The sequence below is a fragment of the Odontomachus brunneus genome, unplaced genomic scaffold, assembly GCF_010583005.1.
Source record: "Odontomachus brunneus isolate Ranch 3 - 2012 unplaced genomic scaffold, Obru_v1 Obru_scaffold_063, whole genome shotgun sequence".
NCBI classification, from domain to species: Eukaryota; Metazoa; Arthropoda; class Insecta; order Hymenoptera; family Formicidae; genus Odontomachus; species Odontomachus brunneus.
In genome coordinates, this window is record NW_022639513.1 from 1,080,999 (window position 1) to 1,099,068 (window position 18,070).

The 18,070-nt window shown below is 44.9% G+C and overlaps 1 protein-coding gene across 11 annotated transcripts in view; it reads right to left on the minus strand.

Annotated features, from left to right (window-relative positions):
* LOC116846335 (heterogeneous nuclear ribonucleoprotein K) overlaps positions 1-18,070 on the minus strand; it is a 137,744-nt gene that overhangs the window by 59,201 nt on the left and 60,473 nt on the right. For all 11 annotated transcript variants that reach the window (XM_032820033.1, XM_032820040.1, XM_032820029.1 and 8 more), the window contains 2 exons: positions 8,744-8,859; positions 2,543-2,599 (listed from right to left, as the gene is read on the minus strand). In XM_032820033.1, coding sequence (XP_032675924.1) covers positions 2,543-2,599; positions 8,744-8,854 — 168 coding nt within the window. In that variant the 5' untranslated portion in view covers positions 8,855-8,859. The remainder of the gene's footprint in view (positions 1-2,542; positions 2,600-8,743; positions 8,860-18,070) is intronic.

Sequence of the window (18,070 nt, forward strand, 5' to 3'; positions counted from 1 at the left end):
CACAAGAGCGCGACCAAATTTAATCCCATTTTGCGACGTGCGAGATCTTAAACAATTTTTTGATAAAATTACAGCTATTTATAAACAGATACATAAGTATCAAAGCGATGCCTTATTAAAAAGTAATTTAAGATTACGAATGCCACAAGATGGAGCTAAAAGCTTGAGAGCTGACCGCTCTCTTCATTTGTGGGAAATTTACTTCCGTGAAATAAAGTTTATTTCTGTGAATAAACTTTATGTCCCACAAAAAAATGCTCTAGTATTTTTTCTCAGTATAGAGAGATGAAAAGAGAGAAAGAGAGACACTTTCATTCGAGAGTTTTATATTCAATTTCGCGAGTGAGATGCACACATTTCATTTGCTGGTGTATTTCTACGTGAAATACGCCTCATTCGTATGAACGCTCATATCCGGCGTTCGTCGGAGAAGATTTTCACGTCGACCGGATAGAAAGGAGCTCCGCGAGACTCTTGGAAATCGCGAACGTTATGAACGCGCTCTCGTCACGCGAAATTCGACGGTCCCGCGAGAGAGTCTCCTCGGTATCCGCCGGCTTCAGCAACGATCCGTGGAGTCGCGACAACTCCAGCCGCGTCGATCTCATCGAAGGCGTCGCTCGACTAACTGGCTGAATTGACTATGAGTCATATGACGCTGACGAGATGGCTCGTGAACCTTCACATGCACCGCGCGCATTCCACGTATTCATTTGGCTCGAGCAGGCGTGACGAATCACAGTCGCGCTTGCTTAAAACATGATCATAAGATCATGATCATTCGACGTGACATCTGGTGCGACGTTGACCGTGGCGAAAAACTAGAGCATGATGTATCGATCACGCGCGCTCGACGGCGAGAGGATCTCGCATCTCCACGTCGACGTCTCTCTCGCGGAGAAAAGGACGAGCTCTCTCTCTCTCTCGCCATCGATCATAAAACATGCAAGTTTCGCGTGTCGTCCTTAAGATACGGCGCGAAAATAAAATCGAAGCGAGCGTAGGACTGGCCGTAGCTATACTTGTAACCGAGAAATAACGAACGTCTCATGAAATATTGATACGAGCGCACGACGTGAGATATACGGACGAAAGACGAGGGAGAGGCCCCTCCCCCTCCGCACGTTTCGGGAACCAAATGCATAATGAAGCTCGCGTACGGATATGGGGGAAGAGGGGGAGGGGGAGGTGTCTTTGGAGAACGAGACGAGCGCCAGGCGAGACAAATTCCCGCGATAAAGTCGTCCTTTCACATGCGACCGCTGCAATCGCTCTCTTTGAATTGAGGTAAAAAAGTACCATTTCGCGTGTCTAATTCTGAACATTCTTATTGTTTTGATCTTTAAATACGAATATTTAAACTTTTAACATATATTTTAGAACATATTTTAGAATGTATGTATATATTCGATACTATATATGTGAGTTTAAAATATTTATATTTAAAACTAAGACACAGCAAGAATGTTCAGGTATAATCCGGGCATTGATACTTTTGGTATCAAACATGGTAAATTTAATACAAGAATGTGACAAAATTGTCGTGGCAACAAATCCGCAATTAACCCTTTAAGGCCCAGTGTACGCAATTGTGTACATTCACTTTGGATCTTCCCCAAATTTTGTATACATTGGCAAAGTAATGACGACTCGGTCGATGTAATATTATCGATATATCGAGATAAAGCTATATTTTTCGTCCCAATTCTCATGAAAGAAGCGCCGATCATGGCGCTTTGCTGCTCATTTTATCATGGTTATGAGATATTTATTAAAATGCTTGCAGCTGGGACACACGCGTGTAAACGTGTGAATGTGCACAATTATGTGCATTCAGAAAATCGTGCTTCACGACGGTCAAAATTCCACTCGGAGCACACTCGGAAACGTCCTCACTATTCTATGACTTATTCTGTGAAATTTGATTCGAACGGGATCGATGCTTGGGCCATAAAGGATCAATCCATTATTTTCAATTCAAAGAGAGAAAATTTAAAGGCTCTGAGGGAGCCGAAGGGTTCATTAATTTACGTTTTACAGGCGCTCGCGTCATCGATCCGCAGACGGTGCGCAAGAAAACGTTACACGTGAAACGAAAGCCGCGACTCATTGGCCGACATCGCGAATTAGCGTGAGTCGCCGGGGGTCTGGTGAACCAAAGAAAAAAAAAATGACTCTTAATCAACTGAAAATCCGACATAATTAGAAAGTGAAACACACACACGTGACCGGAAGACCGTAAAAACACGTCGCTTCGCAGAGCATGAAGATGGTAATCGCGCAGGAGCGCGTGTTTTGGAGTCACATTTCTCAGACGGTTTTTACGATCCTCCCGCTGAATTATTTGTGCGATCCTCGTCTCCCGCCGTCTCTCTGCATCGCTCTCTCTCTTTCTCTCGGTTTCTCTCTCTCTCTTTCTCTCTCTCTCTCTCTCTCTCTTTCTCGTCTTCGCTCCCGCGAAAAGAGCTTTGTGAGAGAACGGACAAAGAGAGGGAGCGAGACTACGTCAAAACTATGAACTAGTCGAAGCCCAAAAGCTTACCTGACTTCTGAGTTTCGTGATGTTCTGACCGCCCTTGCCGATTATCGAACCAGCTACCTGCAACAAAAAAGTGTAACGGAACGTCAGATAACGACAAACGACGAGGATACGTGCGTAATTGTTCGTAACGAGCAATTATTTCTACAGTTTCCCGTGGATGAGCTGGAGGTGGAGATCGTGAATCAAGAGAGGAGACGAGTGACAGTGAGCGATGCTCACAACCGTTTGGCACCAGAACAATCTGCGGGATAATGAATCTCGCACGCTACATCATCCTCAGCGTATCTCCGCGATCTTCGCAGCATTAACCGAGTAAGCGTGTCGCCGGCGGGCCGAGCGCGTGACAAATATTTATTAAATGAAAAATCTGCAAGTGAAATAATCCGCCCCGAGGTGTGCCGAGGACGGAAATTCCGCTCTCCCGTCACGAGTCGCGGCAACACAGCACACCGCTTTCTCCAAGAGTCGTCCGCGATAAAAAAATCTTTTTCGCCGTCGACGCTCAGTTAGTTGGCCGGGATTTTAATTTCGCCGCGCCCGCCATGCTTCCGGCATGTGTCGCGAAGACAGGCGCGACTGTTTGCGCGAGAAACGGTCGCGATTTACGCCCAATCTACAATAGATGGAATAAGGAGTAGGAGTAAGACGAAATGGAAATAATTTATTTCGCTTAGGCCCGATCTACAATAAAGTTTGTCCGTCTACGTCACATGGAGTAAGCCTGAATTAAGTAGCTGGAGTAAGGAGCTGGAGTAAACGAAATAAATTACTTCCATTTCGTCTTAGTCCTACTTCTACTCCTTACTCCATCTATTGTAGGTGTGGGCCTTAATGCGCGCAGAATGCGATTCGTAAGCACGCCATACGAAGGGCGTTGAATTCTTCAAGATTCGCGACAATGCGCGGCCCGAAACGACGGCGCTTCTTTAACGACGGACGATTCATCACGTTCCGACAGCTAATTAAATAAGCCCTGGCAATTAACACTTTCTCCTACGCGAGAGGAGGCGCGTCAGGGACACGCTCTGATGCGCGTCAGCAACGGCGCATTATGCAGCAATGCGGCGGCTATGCGGTCATTTTCATCCCGTTCGCGTCCGCGTGTGTCGCTCGAAAAAATTGCGAACGAAAGTAAAAGACCGCGAGAAGACCGCGAGAATCCGCGACGGACGCTCAAATCCCCGTTTCGAAAGTTGCAAAGTGTTATTCCTTGCAATCCCATATTTCACATAAGCGAAAACTCTCAGTGAAAGAATATCCCTCCTCTGATAAAGTGAGCCATTAATCTGAAATCTACCAGATGTTATTCGAACCCGGAGAGTGTTCTTCAGTTATAATTTATAATAATTTTTATTACAAAATTTCCGCCATGTACCATCCAGAACCAAACGATTTCCGTCAGACGAGCGCAATCTTCTTCTTTCCTCCCGCACAGAGTCTCACGCACAGTTGTACGTGAGTAGCATACGCACGTATGTAGATCATATCGCAACAATGGCTGTGACCTCCGAGACTTTCAAAACGCTTCGAGACTCTTTCGACACGCTCGACACTCTCAAGATAGCCCAGATTATAGAGAATTTCTGGTTTACGGACACAACACGCGAAACGAGTCGAGGCTCCTCCATCATGAGATCCGAATGATCCAACGTGTCTACAACACAGCTGCTCGAGTCGAAACCTTGAGTTTTGCAACGCAATAGAAGCTCAGTTAATAAAGTAGGTTTAATTCTAATGGTACAATTTACTCCTACTTTGATTCTGACGATGTCCGAAATTTTTCATTTTTTTAGTGTCAAAATAGATTGTATCATAGGCTTCAGAGTACCAAAATAAGAATGGAATAATAAAGGTTGAAAATTGGGTAAAAAGTGGTCGACTTGGGTGGTCGCTGTCGGAGAGACACGCCCACATACAACATCCCCGATGGATTTTCTCAAAAATTGCACGACACTGCGGAGACGCAATCCCGCCTCGAGCGGGCACTATCCCCAATGCGATCGTCCCTGACACACCATGCGCCGCCAACGACGGCACGCGATGATATCGTCGATTACGTAGCGAGAGATTCGATCGCGATCGAGCGCGACGAGGCGTTCGTGCTCGACCACCTGGATCGCAATAAGGCGTCCTCGCGGCGCCGATTAAATCGCGCCGGCACCACCTCTCGACGTGGGTGCACGCTGTTGTTGCCCATTACGAAATTAACAAACGGGCGCGATCGTGCCAGGGCCGTCCGTAATGATGTCACGCGCGCCGACCTTGGCGGAGTCGCGCGCACCCTCGGCGAGCTGGCGAATTCGCGAGCCCCTGCTGTCTCTCTAGAGTTCCTCCAGTCAGAGTTAGGACGAGGAACGATGGTTCCTGATTGTATCCTATCCGTCATTTTTACACTGAGAGAAAAATGTATGATATTTGGAACTATAATGGCATAGTAAAAATATTATAGTTAGGAATATAATTTTTATAGTAAATGTTACCATAATATTTGTAATATTTACAATATAAGTATGGTATAACTGACCCGTGTAAAATTTTTACCAAGAATTATAATTATTTGAAATAAAAAATATGGTAAGGTGGCAAATATTGAATGGTAAGAGAAATTAACTATTTTATATAGTCAATACAATTGGAATATTTGGCAAATATAGGTACATGTAACTATGTTCCCAAAAGGTGCTTTACCATATATATATATAGAGTAATAAGATGGTGACTATAAATCTGTGTTCATTCTACTATATCTTCATGAACATCTTCATCTTCATCTTCATCTTTAGATGAACTATAAATATATGTTTGAGGCCAAAACGAACTATAAAATATAGTGAGATTATAGTTATTCCAACTATTTTTTTCTCTCAGTGTACACGGAAAAAACAATATGGTTGATCCATACAGAAATCTGATTGTGCCAACCAGATTCAATAGTAAAATACGAAACATTTATGTGTAACCAAAGAGCAATGGCTGAGTTACTTATGTTGCAGCAGTAATAATACACGGTTAATACAAACGCGGCTCATTACGAGGCAACTACAAATGTATACTTGTGTTCTGTTGTGTATATTTATACACTCAGTACCAGTTTTCACACATATACATCTCTAGCTGTGCGCGTAGTAAATTGCTTTTGTTTTCTAACATCGCTGCTTTGCAATATAGCATTGATTAATGCAACTATATCGATATTTAGCTTGTCTATGCAAAATGATCCCCTTACTAATTTCTGGTTGCCACAACCGGATCACGCGCAGCTTCATTGATGTAGTTGACACACCAAAGTAAGTAAGTCAAATCAACCATACACATAACTATCATACAAAAATATGTAGAATGATGCAGCTATTTGCTTACAACTAAATATTTTTTGTTAGGTGCACCACATCTCTTTTTTCCGTGTAGGGATGACGTAAGAGAGAGAGAGAGAGAGCGGAGGAACAACTCTAGTAGGAGTGAAACGGAAGTTCTAAGACTGATATGACTGAGAAGCGGCTTCTCCCTCACTTACTTCCTTCCTATAAATGGCGGACGGTTTCTTAACTCTCTGACTCGAGAAACTCTACTGAGCCCCCTCGTCTTGTTTAGGTATCACGACGGTGACTCGCGATAATATCAAGCGCGAAAGTGTAAACAGTAGCGACTTAATCATTTAACTCGCGCGACGCTCGCCGGATATCGTTTCACGGTGCGTTTGCTTTTTTCGAGCGCTCGCGTGTAGACGGGTGATGACGAGGTGCTTATCTGCGCTCCCACGTGACGATCGAGCATTCAATTCAATTAAGCTTATTAACGCTCGCGGCCGCGCGAGCAGTTTACGCGAATTACACCCTGCGGATACGATGAGAGCGAAGAACTTGGAGTTGCTTGAATAACTGGCACGTTCCAAAAGACAAACTGCACGTGGAAAAAGGTTTGAAAGAAGCAGCGTTCGACCATTGATCGATTAGAATCTTGTTTGACTAAAATAATCGACAAATCAATCGTACATATGTCTGGGTGATACATCCGAAGGGTTAATGCCCAACACTGAGCAGAAGCAGCTAAGATACGGCCGTGGTGGACGGGGCACGTCTCTTGGAAAACGGTCAGGCTCGAATTAATAATTATGCGAAGGCCGCGAACGAAATTCGCGAAACTGAGTCACCGCTGCCGTGAGTCAACAGCTGCCAGACAGGAAGCTTCGATATCCTCCGTCGCGGCTGAGAAAATTACTGCGAAACTGCGGACGAGAGAAGAAGTGGGTGCGCGATTAATTTGGAAATCCGGCACTTTGAAGGAAGCTCCGCGGTTTTCTCGACAAAATCACCGTCGGCGATTCCCCTGGTAAACACTGGTCGGACAAAGGAAGCGCGAAGCAGCACGAGTAGTGCTTCAACCGTTCCTTTCGGTATTCGCAATGCTACAATCAATCACCACCTTAGCGAAAGGAGGCACAGATAGACCTCGATCCGCGATATTACTTCTCTCTGCCGGTACCTTCGAAAGCAGGCAGTCAGGCAGGCAGGCTACAATCGCGATATTCGCCTCCTGCGTCTTATTGTGCGCTGCGGAGGAAACGGTGTGGCGCAAGAAAATATCCGCCCGAGCCCGAAGAAACATCCGAAGCTAACGATACACGTTGGCGCGGCGAGAGGATAGAAACTAATGGTACCTTTCTCGCCGCGCTCCGTTGAGAAGAAAACGCGTTTCCCTCTGCGGAGGTCGCGCTGAGATAACGGGATTTTCGTTAGCGCCTCGCCGAAACTTGGACCGGTGACGACGTTCGCGCGCGCGCGCGCGCGCGGCTTCCCGACGCGGATTTCTCGCGAGGTGGCAAGGAAAGTAAGCAAGCAAGCCGGGAGAAACCGATAACGGTCCGTCGAGCGTGGCGACAATGACCGGAAGAGCCTCCGGCTGTTCCGCGACGGAACGGACGTGGCCGGAGGTGGTCCCGTATTGCGCATATGGGAGCCGTTAACCGTCTCTCCTCCCATTCGCGATGCGAAAACAGTCGGGCAACACGCGTGACTGGAAAATACAGTGACCCAGTGTGCGGCACGTGGGAAGCACCCGGCAACGTGCGTGCAACTCACAATGCACTCTGAAACGCGTATGCTCTCGTCGCGAAACACGGAGGCGGGTTGGACGAAGGCTCGCGAAAGAGACGCGCGGAAGTGAATGAATGAATGAACGAGGAACGACGACGACGACGACGAGGAGGAGGAGGAGGAGGAAGAGGAGGAGACCTCGGGGCTTGCCCTGGATGATACTGTTTTGCCGGGAAAATTCGTCTTCATTGGCTCGAGTCGCACTTGCTGAATTTCTTCGAGTGTAATTCCGCTCGAGAAGCGAAGTGACACAGCCAAGTCACTCGAATTCCCGTGACTTTCCCCTCATACAAAATGAATTTCCCGCTCTGAATCGTCGAGCGAATATTTTTGCGCGAAATTTACACTCTAGAACTACCAAAGCAGCCGACATGACGTGTTCGTTATTTCTCATGGGAATCACTCAAGCTTATAACGGCATATTTTATATTTTTGATTGACGTCAAATACAACTAGGAAGGGAAAATTAATATTTTTTTCCTTTGCGTTTTTTCTTTCAAAACTCTGTAATTTTAATCGCTCTAGAAATAGGTAGTTCTAGTGTAATATCTCTAACCCTTTTTTCTTTTTTAAATTTAATTTTTTTCCATTATTTTTTTCGTAAATATTTTTTTCAAAAATCTAATTTTAACTGCTTTGATAGAAGCAGATTATTAAGTTTTAGTACACGAAAAAAATATTGCAGTAAAGATCACAACAAAATTTTTTGTAATCTGGAAGCGTACACAGAGAGAAATTATGATCACAATTACTATATATTTATTTGAAAATGTTATAATAATTGTGCGTCCTTCTAACAGACGACTAATCGACTTTTGTCACGAGTGTCAAGGAGAAATGGATATATCAGCGAGCCTCGGCGGAAGTTGTGACTCGACCCGATAAATCAACATGCCTGTTAGTCATTGGTATTACCAGATCGAGGATATTCAAAATAGAACAGAAAAACACGATGAGTTAAAATGATGAGAAGATGATTGAATCGCGATTGAAAAATGAATTCTTTGTCATTTCCTCGTCACTTTGACACCATCCTGACTTTTTTCTTGTGTTTGGGTATTTCCACGGTAACGCGGCGTATCGACCCTTACGACGACGACATACTCACCTTACTCGGTATGAGAAGACGGAGTTCATCGTCACCCTGTCGATAACGCTTGTGGGGACTCGTCGGACCCCCGGAACCTGTCATAGCGCCGGTCTCGGCTTCTCTCTTCATTATTCCTGAAACAGAAACGAAGAATTTCTTCCGTCAGACAGAGATAGAAAAACATCTTTTCCATCGTGTCGTCGTGTCACATTGTAATTCGTTCCGCGACCGCGAACAATGAAGCGGTTTACGCCAGTCGTAATCGGGTCGCGGCTTTTATCATAATTCCGACCAATGTTATGCCCGGAGCGTCGAAGCAGGCCACGTTCGCCGAGATTATGGGATCGTAAAACCGCGATATAAATTAACATGCGCCATCGATTTCGTCGATGGTCGCGTGGCAGCCGCGTGGTCTTCTCTCTCCATCTCTCTCTTCTTTCTCTCTCTCCCGCCCGACCGACGAAAACGCCGGATAAATGCAATAAAACGCGACGAAATATAGATGGTCGCCCCGTAAAATGCTTTTCCCATAGCGCCGACGTCATTAAAGCGAACGAGGCGATTTAACGGACAATGAATTACTATGCCGAGTGCGCACGGTCTATCCGGTCCCATAACGCGTGCTAATGTATACGGATTTATGCGTCTACGGGGTGTCCTGTTAGGACAGGTCGATACGTCGCAAGACGGTCCCCGCAAGGCGGTCAACTCGAGTGGAAAATTATATCAACCGCGAGAAGGCGGGGCCGTTAACACTCTGTTAAATTTCGCAGCGTTCTCGCACGCACAGGCGAAAGGACAGCGTGTTTCCGCCGTTCTAACATGCGCGCTAAAAGAAGGATCTTGCCGTCGGAAGATGTAGAATTTAATAAAGAAGGAAGGAAAGAAGGAAGGATGCTTTGCTCGAACATAATTTGCAGTAAGAGACAAAGAATGGGCCTTTAAGAGCCAAGCACGGATCTTATGGTGCTATAACACAATTATATTTACAAAGAAAAACTTCAAGTTAGATCTAATAACTTGCAAAAATTTTAAGTCTGATCTAACATAAAGTAGTCCAGACATTTCGATTCTCAACTTCTTCAAAGAGAGCATATAAGAAGAATATAATTGTATAATAAAATCCAAAGGCTCTGAGGAATAAATTGTATCATTAAAATTAAACCTACTTTGCTAACTTAGCTTCTACTGTGTTGTACAATTCAACGTTCAACATAAGGCGAAAATTTCGACTCGAGATGGCAAGATTCGTGTTTGGCTTTTAAATTTTTTAGTTTTCGTTCATCAGAGCCTTCTTCAGATTTTTCATACAATTCATAGTAATTATTTCTCCGTGTGATTACGAAATACCAAGCATTCCTTTCTCAGTGCAATTAAACGTGTTTCCGCGAGCAACTGCCGCGTTTAATTGTCAATGTATATGAGGCGGTGCGCGCCGAAGGAAAATCTCTCTCTCGAGTGATAAAAACTCGGCGGGATTAGAATTTAATTATTTCTACTGCGGGGAGTGCGAGCCAACGTCGCCGCGGGACGCTCTAAAAATAAAAGCAACGATTAATTCTCCGCGAGCCGCGATAATTCTTTCCGTACGTACGTCGGAGGCCTTCGCGGAGCGCGCGCACCAGCTAAGATACATTGCTCAATTAGAGATTTAGCACGGCCCTTCCGAGCGGCCGCGAGCGTAAACGCTGGCCGACGTTAACCCCTTAATTCCTTTCTCGACACGCGAAAGATTAAATTCTTAATACGGCCGTTCTTGCTTATTAAAGCCACGTCAAACGTCGGCGCGGACGGGCGCATCGAGAATAAATCAACGAGTCGCTGCATTTCAGCCGCGCGAGTCATTAAGCTTTAATACTGAATACTCTGTATTCCGACTGTTCAAATAAACTCTTGATTATCACGAGAGAATCGATAATTTCCGACATCGGAGTCAAAGTAGGAATAAATTGTATCATTGGAATTAAACCTACTTTGCTAACTTTGCTAACTTTGCTCCTACTGCGTTGTAGAATTCAAGGAACATTTAACATGGAGCCAAAATTTCGAGTTGGGCGGATAGCACCGTTGGCAGTAATGTTTGGGACAAATTTGGATAATGTCTTTTATATTTCTTGTGTTTCTATTTTGTCATTTTATGTGATAAATAGGAGTACTGTAATGAAGCATTCGTGAGGAATGTAACTTCTGCAACAAACCGCGACTAGTAAAGTTTAACGGTCAACTGGTAAAGAGTTCGACCAGTGCCAAATTCACGTGCACCTGTCTGCCTGGGTAAATTGTGCAGTTCAAATTGCTACTTTAGATAGACGATCCGACTCGATTTTCCCTCATTCCGACCGGATCGCAGTTCGCGCGACGAAATTTGTCTAACTCCGAGACTTGGATCTTCCTATCTGATTTTACTGCAGAGTCTATATCGCGTGTCTTGGATTGAAAATTTCATTGTCGCCGCCCGAAAGGTCGGGATGTAATGGAACAAGTGATCGATCCGCGAGTTCCCTCGAGAGAGCGCGGTTGACGCGCATTTATAGCGTGCAGGAATTAAATTTCGGCAAGATCGATAGAGATTACGTATTTATATTGACGCGCGCACGCGCGCGATTATTGTCGTTTAACTGTTCGCCCAATCGGAATGTTTGGCGGGGAATACGAAGCGATTGAGAATTGCGAATAATTAATTATATATAATCAATCTGCGTGTTTAATTGAAGAAGCGAAGCTATAACCGCACAATCGCTGACCGGTAATCGCGCGACAGCGTATTTCGCATGAAATAAGTTTTAAGTGCCAACTATTAATACGGGCCTAAATTCAAATCTTAAGATCTTACCTCGGATAAGTAACGATTCAAGTAACGACTCTATTAAATAATACAACTGATACAACTGATATTACTTGAAAATCTCAAGTCAAACTCGGGTTTGAATTTAACGTTAAATGAGAATTTTTCAGGTAAATCATGACATAAATGTCACATATATCATGATTAAATTAAAAAACTTTGATTTAACTCCGGATGAAAAACTGAATATTTTACGCGAGACAAGTTTCAGGCGACAACTATTAATACAGGCCTAAATTAAAATCTGAACGTTTCACCTCAGGTAAATTTTAATTAACGACTCTATTAACACGCACAACGTATTTATATTGACGCGATTACCCGCCCGCCGATAGTGGAATCGGCGGAGAATACAGGGCGATTGAGAATTGCGAATAATGAATTATATAATCAATCTGATCGAAGAACGGCGGAGCTGTAACCGCACAATGGTGCTCGGCTGGCCGGTAATCGCGTCCTCGCAATACCATAAGCTTCGTTAACCAACACTCACGTACACAATCCGCGTCGCCTAAGCGACGGAATTCCGAATAGATGAGACGATAGACGGCAAGGCGGGCTTCGCACGGCGAAATTCGGTTGTCGCACGGAATCGCGCGAGAGGACCGCGGGGAAGCCATCGCGCGCCGCATCCCGGGGAAAACGAGACGAAAGCGTAACGCGATGGCCGCCGACGATCATTTGTCGGCTATATCGCGATAGCGCGCGTTTAGCATAGAAATCGCGGCTACACGCGCTGCATACGGAACCACAGCCGGCGATGGGAACATCGTAATATAAGGTTACAGGCGGTTACAGGGGAATGCAAAAAGCTGCGCGACCGTATTTCAAACGTGTGTACGTGTAAGAACGCGACACGTTCCTACTCGATATCATCATCGTGCACTCGGCACTCGGTCTTGTTATTGTGTCCGCCTGACGTTATCCACAATTGAAGGCATATATATTTGCCTCGCGCGTCTCAGAAAGAGAAAATAGCCGATTCCGCGTAAAATTTTGATTCTACTTTCATGCTCACTACTACATTCAGCACCTATTTTGACACCCTAAAATTTACATCAACCTCTCTTGGATTCATTCGAGATCTGTTCCGATCTGACACTTCAAAACCGCATTATTCCGCGGATATCTCGCAAGATACACGAACAGTTGAAGCGTCGGATCCGAATCCCTACAACTATTTCGATTTATTAATTGTCAAATGTTCGAGAGGGATCTCGGATCCTACGAACGTGTTTGACTGACTCCGCCGAGAACTTAGACCCGAATCCGGATTCGATGCTTCGACGATGTTCGTATATCTCATGAGATAACCTGAATTTCAAGTGTCACATTTATCTTGCTATCCAAATAATCGGGTCGACCCGGACAGTGTCAAATCCGACTCAATATTGAACTCCTAGTAAATATATTAGATTCTCTCCGAGTGAGGACAAACAGGACTATTTAACGAAAATGTCGGGACGTCGTTTTTCCTTAGATTCGCGCGCGCGCACGCTTACGTGGCGTAACAAGGCGGTTCTCCGAGCCGTGACGTGGCGGTAAAGCGCACTCTTTGTACTCACGACGAGGTATGCAAGCCGCATATGCAAACGAAACGGACTGAACTGGGTCGTAGCCGTCGTACCCAAGACCGAAGCCGATTACACTCCACGCGATCATATGACGACAGAGTCGAGCTAAATTGCTTTTAATCGTCCTAGCGGGACGGACGATCGCGATATGAATAAAGCGAGCGTATCTCGATGCGGCACGATCGATCGGGTGTCTCATCGCGAATTTACTTTGTTCAATAATTCGCGAGAGCCGATTGCACCGGAGCGTCCGGCAAATACTCGCCGGAGCATCTCGAGTACTCCGTGAAAAATGAAAGATCCGTCGAGCTCAGTCGCGGGAGAACATCTATGTCAACCGCACGTTTCAACCTTCCGCCGTTGACAAAATTTTGTGGCTCGAGTTCCCGCTATTGTTGATCTTTCATCGTGATTTCTCCATTCGACTCCATTGAACTTCAAGTGCGAGAAAAACCTGAATTCTACTAACGCAGTAAAAGCTAAGTTAAAAACTAGGTTTAATTCTAATGATACTCCTACTATGACTGGTGATTTGACCGGAATTTCCCTCTTCATTTGTTTTAGCGTCAAAATAAATGTTGAATGGAACAGTGAGATTAATAGTGAGGATCAAAATTTGGGTTGGTTCTCTTTACCCGACTCTATTTTTCGACATACAAGGTAACTATGAAATTTTCCGCGCGCATGTTCGTTCGCGAAAATAACGAGAGGACACGCCGCGTATTATTATTTGCGATCGTGTAAAAGCAACGCAGCACAGCACGTCGCCAGCCAGCCAGCCAGCCAAGCAGCCAGTTCGATCGTTCAATTCGCGTGGAGGATTCGGAGCAATTATTTTCTTGCCGCGCGGCGGAATCATAATGCACCGCGGTCGGAAGATTGAGGGTACGGCGGCGGGTTAATAACAATGTCACAAATGGAAATTAAAGCGACGAGCGCGGCGGCACATCTAGATACGACCCCGCGTATGCATACGCACCAACGGCACGCGAGGAGAAAAAGCAGGACGACCGTCGGCGGCGGGGAATCGATGGCGGTCGCCCACCCGGTAGATATCCCGACACGCGACGTTAATAATTTACCCGCAACGATTCCGCGGCGAAAGGGCGCTTTCGATTCGCGCGGCCGACTGTCCCTCATATCCTTCTTTCTCGTCGCTGCGTGCCGGGAATAACTGCGAGCGGAATGCACAAAAATATCGCCCGCGAACGACGTGAATTAGGAATCGTCGTAGCGGAATTGCCGGCAAACCGTCACGTACCATCTCCGAAATTATCCGCCGAAGTATGAGATATGTTTTATATATACATATATGTATTGCGTCGTCTCTCTCTCTCGTTTTGCTGTCGCGATATCGCGAGAACATTATCGTCTGATCTTTCGAGTGCACTGAGAAAAAATATTTGACATTTGTAAGCACATGCAAGAAATAATCACTATAAATAATGGTCAAGAAAGCTATTGTTTTATTAAATTCTACTATGATGTTGAAAAATCCGAAATTACTTATTACGCAACCCAATCATATATGTATATATTCTATAGATTTATCTTAAAATATGAATATTTAAAGACCAGAATTTAGGTACGTGTCCGCAGAGGAATTGATACACTTTTAGCGTGTGTGTGTTCTCTTGAAATGGCAATTTAATTGTATTCGTCACTCTCGACGTTGCTGTTCTTCTACACACAATAAACATTGTTATTATTTTTCTCGCCGTACATTGAAATATTTCTTTCAAAACCGACCGTCGTGTGTGCGGTATACGAATGTTTGTTTGGGACAATATTTAACAAAACGCCCATTATACCGCGGCTCGAGCGCGGAATTACCTTTCTCAGCTACTCTGCGGCGGTACTACACGCCCATCGATCCGCGATGGGTGCGTGACCGAGCTTCTCGTGACGTGAGCCGAAAAGGTCTCCTCGCCACCCCCGTCTGACCGACCGACCGACGGTGGAAGAGTCTCTCTCTTTCGTTCTCAAACGAGCATCATGGCTGCCCGAAAGAAATCGAATGACGGAATGATAGAGCTCTACTCTACTCGTGGCGGTCGCGCTGGCAATGTGCACGCGCGCGTCTGTCGTCCCGACTGTGCACAAGAAGGAAGAGGGGAGTTGACGAAACAAAAAGGAAAGGGGGGGAAAAAGAGAAAAGGCGAGCGAGGTTGCGCGTGAAGGGGGTTGAAAAAAAGGGCGCCGTGAAGTCTACTACGGCGACGACGATAGCGTGAGGCGCCTGAAAGTCCACTCTCGGCAGGAGTGCAACGACTAACCAGTCCATAACCAGTTCGCACGCTAGTCCGCGAGAGTGATATAGCTACATGTGAGAGGAAAAGGAGAGGGAGAGAGAGAGAGAGAGAGAGAGAGAGAGAGAGAGAGAAAGAGAGAGAAGAAGCAGACGACGAAACGAGGCGGTCAACCGAGGGACTACTCAGACGAACGGAGGGTTGTAGAGGGAGGGCAATTAACCCTTCGACGCACGGGTGTTCCATTTCGATAATGCGGTCATTACGCGAGGTTAACCCCTTCTGGGTGTACTTTTTGTTTCCTCGGTGATCCGATAATTGAGCCGGCGGCAGGCTCCCGAGCGATTTACGACGAGTTCACAGGAGACTCGACCCTCTCCTCCCCATGCAAGCCTCCTTTTTTCTCGTGCTATTCGCGATTCGGCTGCCAAGTAAACCTACCCAAAAAGTACACTCCGATTTCTTTCTAATTTGGCATAAATGTAGAAGTACAAAAAAATATTTAGGTCATATTTCTTCATTTTGGCCCACTTTGAGTTTCAAAGGCAGTTTATAGTTTTTTAATGTTCTCACTCATCAACAAGTATACAACAAAAATGCATAAAAAATAAAATTAAATACAAGATATAGTTAAATAATTTTAACAAAATCAACATAACTGAGATACGAACCCTTCTAAATTTTTTTAACCGAGATTCCAGAACATTTTAAATATGTGCTAAATTAGTCAAAAATAGTTCGAATCTCGGCCAAACCGAAAAATTATTTCTATAAATAATTTTTTTCAACTTTTTACATGTTTTGTTTAACATTTTATTATTTATACAAATAATTTTGAACATTTGACTTCATATTCATAATCAGCAAACCAAAAACGCCTATATCTTGTATTCAATTTTATTTCTTGTGCATTTTTGTTGCACTTGTTGGTGACAGAAGTGAGAACATTAAAAAGCTATAAATTGCCCGCGAAAGTTAAAGTGGGGGGGGGGAGGCCAAAATGAAAAAATATAACCTAAACATTTTTTGTACTTTTATATCTGTGCCAAATTAGAAAGAAATCGGAGTATAACTTTTGAGTAGGTTTACTTGTGAGTGTATCTTGCGAAAGGGAAAATTAGAACAATCGCCGGTCCGCGGCACTTCACGTGGAAAATGCAAAAGAGAGAAACAATCGGTGCAACGATTGAAACGCGTGCGATGTCTGTTGGTTCACGATGGCGGCTGGTTTCCCGAATGCAGCTCGCCTATCAATCTGCGAAGCGCCCTCGAAACTTCAATCTAGAACTACCAGTGGCGCGTTGCCGAATCTATCGATGAAGTCGGGTCTCTTCGAGCGCGAACACACACACACATACACACTGTTAGACGGGCTCTTTAATCGTGTATCACAAACACGGTCAATTAAAACAACTAGATGCTATAATAATCCGATTGAGCAAACTGCCGTTGAAGTTTCGCGGCCAAGGTATAGCGGGCGAAATGTAATCAGTGACGTTATAACGATGAGCTCGCACACTTCCGCCGGACGGTGCAAGTGTGCTACGAGTGGATTGTCATGTAGATTTTGCCAGGAATGCGACAATAAGACAAGAGAAAGAGAGAAGAAGGAGGAGGTGAGAAAACACGGTGTACACATCCGAAGAACCGCGGAGGGACAGAGGAGGGGAGGAGAGAGTGTATCGACAGCAATATAGCCCATTCGCGAGGAGTTAAGCGACGCACCGAACTATTTCAATCTTCGCGAAAGTTGGGTGAAAGAGGATTGCGTAGGGAGAAGGCAGCCACGGCATCGTCAGTATCCGCGACAGAGACCGCTTCCAGGCTCTGGGATAACGGTGTTCCATAGTTATATGCTGTCCAAGTAATTATTTCGTCGTCGCGCAGACGGCGAATAATTGCGGCGGCGACATGGCGCGGCACGACGCGACGCGACTCCGACAATCTCGACGTCGCTGGAAATTGCACGACGCGCGGAAATATCGGATACCGATACTTTTGCTCATTCAATAACCAAGAAATAAGCGTTTATCCGGCGCTACTCAAAAGTCGCCAGATATTACGCCGAGAATTTCACCTCCGAAGTGTACGAAATTTTTATCCTATTTTCGACCTCAATATTCCATCTCACGCCTACTTCGATACTCTGAAGTATATGTCAATCTCTTTTGGTCCTATTCGACTTACTAGTTTTGCCAAGAAATTTCCAGCGACGAAATCTTGGCTCTGCATTAAACCTTGAATTCTAAAACGTAGCAGCTAAGTTAGCAAAGTAGATTTTCCATAATGATACAATGAACTCCTACTTTGATTCTGATAATGTCTGAAATTTGCCTTTTCACTTTTCAAAACGTCAAAATAGGTTGTATTATAGATTTCAGAATATCAAAATAGATGTTAAATGAAATAATGGGACTGAAAGTAAAAATTTCGACTTGGCTTTCTTCAGAACCTACAATGACATTTTGTGCGTTTTCTGCCATTTTCTTCAGTATAGACAGACGTTAGAAGATTTAAACCAAAGATGGAACTAAAATTTCGAAACGCTTTCCTCGAGAGTGAGAGGACCAAGTTTTTGGGGGAAAGTAAAGGCAGAAAAAAATGCAGATCCTCTGCAGAAGTAGTAATACTTGCACGCGTTTCTTTCTCGACCAGGATCCGGAGGAACGCAGGAGGG